The sequence below is a fragment of the Manihot esculenta genome, chromosome 1 (genome assembly GCF_001659605.2).
Source record: "Manihot esculenta cultivar AM560-2 chromosome 1, M.esculenta_v8, whole genome shotgun sequence".
NCBI lineage: Eukaryota > Viridiplantae > Streptophyta > Magnoliopsida > Malpighiales > Euphorbiaceae > Manihot > Manihot esculenta.
Genome location: NC_035161.2, coordinates 28,910,555 through 28,918,992, shown reverse-complemented (window position 1 = coordinate 28,918,992; position 8,438 = coordinate 28,910,555). Strand labels below are relative to the sequence as shown.

The 8,438-nt window shown below is 34.9% G+C and overlaps 1 protein-coding gene across 1 annotated transcript; it reads right to left on the bottom strand.

Annotated features, from left to right (window-relative positions):
- Window positions 1–635: 635 nt before the first annotated feature.
- LOC110629577 (GATA transcription factor 26) lies at window positions 636–7,710 on the bottom strand. Its single transcript, XM_021776612.2, has 8 exons — window positions 7,128–7,710; window positions 4,830–5,201; window positions 3,639–4,077; window positions 3,135–3,207; window positions 2,705–2,808; window positions 2,096–2,282; window positions 1,868–1,982; window positions 636–1,199 (listed from the first exon to the last, which is right to left on the bottom strand). Exons 1-8 carry the CDS (start codon window positions 7,165–7,167, stop codon window positions 895–897), a joined length of 1,635 nt encoding a protein of 544 aa, XP_021632304.1. The 5' UTR covers window positions 7,168–7,710; the 3' UTR covers window positions 636–894.
- Between the last annotated feature and the right edge of the window lie 728 nt (window positions 7,711–8,438).

The window sequence follows — 8,438 nt, the reverse complement described above, 5'->3', positions numbered from 1 at the left end:
AGACGAAAATTTGTGCACTAGACAGATGATAAAGTTGCATACTTATTACCTTCTAATACGGGGAGTTGGGAGTTGAAACTCCTATTTCATCATAATTTTTTAGTGGTATATCCTTCTTTGAATTAATAACTCTTGCCAACCAAAGTCTTCTTTGAGAAAACTTTCAGGTTTCAACCTTTCATTTATATCCACTAATTCTAAAAGCAAAAGACAGTCAATAGTAATTGAAACTTGGAGAACTCCCTAACAAGCTCTAGTTTGCTTTCCATTTTTGGTTCAGTTTGCCAATTGCCACAGCCAATTGCCCTTTTCTTAAAGATCATCCCTTGACATGAAGCTTTAGAGAGACGGTATCAATTCCCCTCTTAATCACATTTAAAAATCCTATTCTGAAGATATGCATTTGCCCCTTCATTTAGCATTTGGCGATAATCTTATCAATGGGATGCAAACAACCAATTGAACTTGGCTGGCATCCCCCAAAACGCAAAAAAACAAAACCTTATGTCAACTTTCTTCACATGCATCTCTCAAAAGATAATCTCTCCTTTATTAATTTTTTTTTTCTTTTACTTTACATTTCTTTTATATATTTCCCTCGGCAGCATTATGGAATTATAGAAACAAGATGCAAGGACTAAAACTGCATGAATGACTCTTGAAATCACAATCCCTTGTGCACTTTTAACTATATATTACAATCTGTTGTCAACCTATACAAAAAAAAAGCCCCATCCATATTCGTCCCTTAGCATACCAAAGTTTGAAATTATCAAATGGAAAAAAGCAGCAACCATCAAACCTCATTCACAGATTGTAACCTAATCACGGAATTCGGCAAAAGGTGAATCTATATAGACCTACTGACCAAAAGTACTGATTTTTCAAACTTTGTCAGGGACGGACTAGATGTGGGTATCTTGAGCTATTGCTGGTGCTTGCCTGCTGTCCAAAACTTGAAGTTGGGTGAAGAAGCTCTGCCTGTGGAAATGAGCCATTTGATGGCACATGCAGTAGAAGATCCTGATCCGAACTTTCATCAACATAATGGAGAGAATCCAGCATGAGGGAGCCACCATCAGGAGGCAAGGCAAATAGGCTTCTCGGACTAAAGCAAGAGCCATCATTGTCCATCACTTCTTTGTTTTCATATGTAGTCTTCATGTTAATCCTCTTGGGGCTCTTCATCACCTTTACTTCTGATGAAAGAAAAAACTTAATTTGAGAATAGTTCCAAATGAAATTGTGAAAATGGTTAATGCAAATGCGATGAGCGAAGAAGATAATCGTGCTAATTTTCCCAACACACAATTCTAACCACTACTGCCAAGCATGCATGGAGTACAAAACAAATATTAGAAAGAAAGATGAAGACAATTGGCAAATGCCTACAAAGAAATAAACAGGGATTATGTAGTGCAAGTGTGTAAATTCTAATTGTAGTTGGCGTGCCTCCATGTGCGAGCAAACTAATGAACTCCATCTATGTGATATAAAAGCTTTATGAAGTGGAAAAACAAATTTAATGAAATAAGCCTTACTCATATAAGTAGTTTTCACAGCTCAGAGAACTTGAACTGATATAATTACAGAAGAATTAGGATCTCTCTCTCTTTCCACAGTCATAGTTCATACACCCAAATTGCAGTGTAGGTTGAAAACAATTAATTTAACTCGCCTTATTAGTATTAACATAAGCCAGTCATAAATAAATGCTTTTTCTTTAGCATTTTGAAGCAAAATTTTTTCATTACTCAACCACAAATCAGATGTCAGTATCAATAATCAGTAGTTATTTGCTTCTAAAAGAAATGACAAAAGAAGCCCCATTATATTCAGCAATATATCCAGCATTAAATTGGCTCACCTGGAATTTTTTGACCTACATTGTCACGTGATCTCTTGGCAGCAATTGAATTACTTGACATTACTACATTCAGTCCTCTTCCAACAAGAGACTTTCCAGTAGAATTTTTACACTTCTGCAGCCAAAAAGAGATTATAAGTAGGAATACATTGTAGACCCAGAGTCCCAGGAATAAAATTATATACAACATATGTAAAGACATTCCTAAACTGGAAAAGCAATTCAAACCTTGAGTTCATGATAACGCTCCACCCATTTGGATTTCGACAGATTTGACAATGTCAGCCTTTTCAAAGTATTACATTCTTCTGCCTTCGCTCCTGAAAAGGAGAGATCAAAGACCCCTTCCACAAGCAGTTGTTGAAAGAAAGATATATTCTCCTTAAATTGAGGGCTATCGAACATGCTTCTGATGCTGAAAATGGAAAATAAACGATCGTTAACCGTAGAACATAATTTCTTGAAACCCTTTCAGTACAGTTATAATAAAGTGCAATGTACATAGAAGGTGACAGGATCCTTTGTTCACATCCTTCAGCTCTATCAATAACACAATCATACGCGTACAAAACAAATAGAGCACCGTGCATGTGAGTAGCAGCAGAAGCTATATGATCATTTGAATTTTCATTGACCAGCCTCTCCTAATATATATTTTGCAAGCTAAATGCGATGGGAATAAACTGGAATTATTTCAGTCTGCAGATCTAAAAACAAGCATTGCTTTGATCTGCCACTGCATAATAACAGCATAAGTAGTGGCTTGCCTGTCTCCTAATGGAAATACCACTAATTGCCTCACCATACTCGCACATAATAATGGAGCACAGCACTAACCTATCTGGAAGTTTGGCAGTATCAACAAGAGGTAGATATTTTAGCAACTGCTGCTGTTCTTCATTAGTCAAGTATTGTGCAAACTCCTCAAAATTAAGAATTTCCTGTGATAAAAAGCAAAATAATCATTATACACGCTCACCAAGGAAAGAAACATGCCTGTTGAGGACATCTAAAAATGGAATCTTCAAATAATTAAACAGACACTAGTGAAAAAAAAAACTGCATCATGATCAGGAAACATAAGGAGGCAAGTGTAAAATCATGGAATTGGGAATTAGAACAACATATTTGAACCATTCACCATCTCCAAGAGTATGTGTAGTAAATGATGCTTATTGTGCTTCATGATAACACCATGTGAAATTTAGAATATCTTCAAATTACAATCAAGTTTGTAAGAATTGACCCCATGAAAACCATAACTTACATTTAAATCCACATCACACAGTGGTGAATTATGATTCCCCAGGATTTGTGCCCTTTCATGATGAGACTTATCCCTGGAATTCCAAAGAGCAGAAAATGTGTCAAACATAGCAAGAGTAAGATTTTTAGAATCCTTCTCCAATTGTGAAGTAAGAAATTTCCAAGTGTCTTCTCTGTTTTTTACCTTCAATCATCCAGCCTTTAGCTTTTCCATGAATATTCACGATAATATTAGATAATCACTGCCAACAAAATTAGGTGGCAAAGAAGGGCAAATTCCTTTTAAACATTCATAAAGTGTAATTTATCCATGTTAGAGAACTGTCGCATGTATATATTTATATTTAAAGTTCTCAGTTAATTCTAGGATGTGGTTATCATAGGAACTTCATTCTTGAGTTAAACATTGACCCCATGTTTGTATCTTAAATACATGACTGGCAAAGATATGTCCTTCCCGAATATATGACCTTTGCAACTTTGAAAGTACCCAGGGAGGAATTACCTCTTAAGTTGCTCCTGTTGCACTTGCATCCCTGGTCCAGTAGGGTTCGTAGCTTTTTCAATCACAATACTTTGTATATTAGAATTTATGGTTTCATTATGTACAGGAACCGTCACAGTTTGCGAATAAGCCTCGCTTGTTGAGTATTGTTTGTTCTCAACAGATAGGGAGCTAGCTTCAGATTCCTCATCTCGAGCTATTGAGCTTGGATGTCTAATGAGAACACTTCCATGTCCTATCTCAACAGAAACCATTGGTGTTTCACTCTCAAAAAGCAAGTCCTCTTCAGAAGATCCAGAGAAACATGAAGACTGTTGTTCATGCCAAATAGTATATAAATCTTTAGTAAGTTTCTCAACTGGAGATGGCTTTGTACGATTAACACAGGTCCTCTTCCTAGAAGGTACCATTGTGTCCCACACAATTGATTGGGCTGGACCTGTAAAAGCAAATGAAAAGTATTCAATGTCAACATTGCTGAGCACAATGAGGGCACAAACTTGCATACGGTCTTCAACGATTGAGCCATAGAGGCTAGAGCCCCATAAACTCTTACAGTGACATAGAAGTAGGATTACAAAGCATAACTCTTCAGAATAAGCAAGTCAAGCGTACCATAAGAAGATGCACATCCCATTAAATAGTAAAAATGGATTTCAGCTATTTCAGATTATATCTAGAGCTTCAAATAAGATGTATTGTTAATACACTGGCATATTTATAAGTATCATTCCAAGGGGTCTTAACCATGTGGCTGTAATTTAAGTAAAATTAACAGATATAGCAGCCAGCTTCCAAATACCGAAATCCTAGAAAAGTAAAGGAGCCACTTATGTTCATTTAGAAGATCACAGACACTTAATTATAATTTGCTGCTCTCACAACAAATATGCCAGTTAATTTAGAAGATCACAGACAGTTAATTATAATTTGCTGCTCTCACAACAATAACATAATCATCCTTTTTTATCTTCTTTCTTCCCTTGTCCAAACTTAGCACTCCTTCCTGGATTCATTTTACCTTCCACCATGGACCGCAATCCTGTGCTTTAACAGGCATTACGGCAGATCAACCATAATATGCAACTACTACATCCATTCAGTTTGATATATGCTCAACTACCGCACTTATAAAACACTCTTGTTTGCTCAATCAGAGCAAAGAGAGGATAATTTTAGTGAAAGCCCAACCTGTCAAATCACTTGCATCCGCACTGCCAAATTGTGCACAGCTCTCAGAGTTGGATATGGCTGATCCAGAGCTTGATCTATTACTAGTATCTTCATCTAAAACCTTTCTGTAACCCTGATAGTAATCAGGGGCAATCCGACCCACCACCCCATTATCATAATTTGCCTTTCTTTTGAGTAGTTTCACATCTTTGTTCTTGTTTATAGATATGCTCTTCCCTCTAGATACCCTGTGATCCTCATAATCATCAGGGTCTGCCCGAGCATGCAGTGGTGTATAGTTTGCAAGAGTTCCCTTTGTTCTCCATCTGGATCCACAAGCATTGCACAGTACTGGCTTCTCAGGAGGCCCATTGCGCCAAAGAGGTGTGCCTATTGCAAAGCCTTGTTGTCAGCAACATGTATAACATACAAGTTTATGCACAATAATATTAGAAGATGTGACTTACAATAATATAAATGAACAAGAGGGAACAATGATCATTTGAAACTTCATAAACACAAGCTAAGGTACTGGAGAAAAAAAAAAGTTTGGCATATCTTCAGTAAGGCTATAATGCCAGCTTTTATTGAAGAGAAGTGTTCTTTTAGGGTTGCATATTTTCACAGCCAAGCATCGAATGGACTCCAATCTAACCTATCAAACCAAACTAAGCTTCGGTGGAGGCTTATGGCTCTATTTATAAAAAAATAAAATAAAATAAAATAAATAAAAAACAACAACAACAACAAAAAATCTATTCCGTACATGCTTGAAAATAAGCATAAAACTAAGGACAAAATTTGAGCTTAGAATAAAGCATTGTCCATCATGACATGCTGATTATAGATATTGGAAAGAAAAACTTAAGGAGTTGTTAAAATTCTATGTTATAAAGGCAAATATTTTTATTCTCTCTAGTTCATACAACAAAATATTTGAATTGACACTATTCTTAATGTAAATGAGTGAAATACATAATTCCACTTAGCCACTTCATTGGAAGTAATTATGTAGCAAGTGCTCCATTATAAGGGCTTTCGTTGCCAAACAGAAAGAGCAAAATAAACATGAAGTCAATGGCATAATGACCAATTGATAATAGAACCACAACTTTCTTTATTATTAGAACAGCTGACATTCAGCCATGGTTATATGGTCAAGTAGCAGACACCATTTTGAGTCAGAACAAAATCAAAAGAAAGCTGCATTGTTCTCAGGACTTTTCTTTGAACTCATTAATACTTAACATGAGAAGTATCTCCCATAAATTACCTAGCATACTAAATATTTGTTTCCTCTTCACTTCTGAGTTCCAAAAATGGAGAAGGAACACCAGACAATATAAGCTATTGACAACTGGAACAAGTTCCTGATTCCTTGTTCCGTGACCAATAGCATAAGATGTTCAACTTGTGGCTGTGAACACAAATAGCACAAAACTAAGTCCCATGGATTTAGCGGCAGAAAACTAAAAAAAAATAAAGTTATCTCTGTAAGTTTAGATTTGCAATCAGTATAATTCCAACAAGTGCCCTACATCATGCCACTTCTTTGACTGAAGTCTATGGGAGTGATAAAGGAGTTGTGTGATCAGATCAAAATTTAGAACTGCTTCACAGTATGACAACGAAGAGAACCCTTCAAAGAAGTTGAATTGAATAGCTGTAAGGCTTTAGCATGCCCCAGAAGAATGTCTATTAATGAATTGGAGAGTGATGTTTTTGCACCAGAGAGTGCCTACACAAGGAAGAATTCCAATAATAACTTAATGGAATGGGTGAATGAGCTGCATCTTCTCATTGAATATAGTTTCTGCAAGCAACAACAAACAACAACTATAGTTTGACTGGGTATTTAGGTCCACTAAAATCCTAAACAGAAATAGGAGGCTATCACCAATAAAAGATACACTGCAATTGCCCAATATTCAGCAGCCTCCGCATTCAATTAGCAAGGGAGATGTGTTCAGAATTTGTTAGGAGGTCAAACAAGAAAACACCAAGCAAGATTTAAAGGTTTATAAACACAATAACAAACCCAGAGGATAAAACCAGTATCATAGAGCCGAAGACACCTGTTTTCAGATTTCATATACAAACAGAATAGCACACAAGCACAGCTCATATTCCCAATTTATTATCTTTGTCCAGGTAATCTCTTCCTTGTTGCTTAGAGTCCTTCTGTTCAGTATATAAATATTTTATTTTTCCAAACATCTAAAATCAATTATAGGGATTTATTGAAAATTAGTAAAGTAATTCAAGAATCCAAAATTTTCTTGCATATTCAAAAAAATTGGAGAAACAAGAACTCACTTGTAACTCCACAGTGACAGCAAGGCCCTTGCTTGCCCATCTCTCTCTCTTTTCCTTAAGTGAAGAAATAAACTTTTTTTTCAAAAAAAATATATTACAGAAAGAGAAGAAAAACCAAAAACTGATTATATTGACAAAAAGGTTAGAAATTTTTCTTTTAAAAAAAAAATCAAAATTCTGTAAAATTTTGTTTGTTATCTTCAAGGCTTATATAACACAAATAGTTCTGAGTCTATAAATAAGGCTCTTCTGCAACAAACCCAGAAACAGAGTTTGCAAAAAATAACCAAAAAGCCAAGAAACCCAGAAAAGTTTCTCTCTTAGAGTTGAATAAAATTAAGAAAACAGCAAGAAACCAAGCAAAAAATCAACAAGAAATGAAAATATTTTGATGGGTATTTCAGCTGGGAATCTGTACAATCCAATGGAGAAGAGAAAAGACCATTTAGGGGAATCTCACAAATTGCTGTGAAAAAAAAAAAGAAAGAGAAAATGTGAAATGTGAGCGAGAAAGAGAGAGAAATGAGAAAGAGAAAGGGAAAGAAGATAGAAAGAGAGAGTATAAGTGTGTATATGACCTCTTATTGTGTTGTATTGTATATGAAGGTAAATGTTGGAGCTTTCTTTCCCTTTGCTTTATTTTGATGTTATTGAAAGATTTCAATTCTTTTTTTTTTTTTATAATAAATTATTCAATTTTTTAGTGATTTTTCTTTTTTAACCATTAATGGTTAGTGATCTGTAGAGGACTATTATTTGCACATATCTTTGTTGACTATGGACTTTTCTGTTTTGTGTGTTTGTGTATATTTTCAAAACCTCCATAAAATATAATTTTGAACGATAATTAATTATTTAAATTTAATATTTTATTTTTTAAAAATATGTTTTATCAACTTGATTCATGGGCTAACTTTTTTTTTATGAATAAGAGATTGAAAATATGAAAATTCAAAATTTTCAAATCAATTAAATCTCTTTTTAATCAGCTTAATACATTCATTATAAATAATATTAAAATATTTTCTAACAAAATAAAATATTATTTAATTGCATACTTTATTCTAACATAGGCAAGTGATGACATGATGTTGATAAATATTGAGTGCGTCTTTCCCATGGAAGCAAAGTTTAAGTAGGCCTTAAAGTCACCACGCCAGCGCGATGATTCGTCCTCACAGACACATCTGCAGCCATTTGATTTGCTTAAGCAATGTCAAATTGGGACCCACCACATATGGTATGGCCTATGGGCTGTTTGGATTTGGATCAAAAGGCAATATATGGGGCTGTCATGTACTGTAATAATAG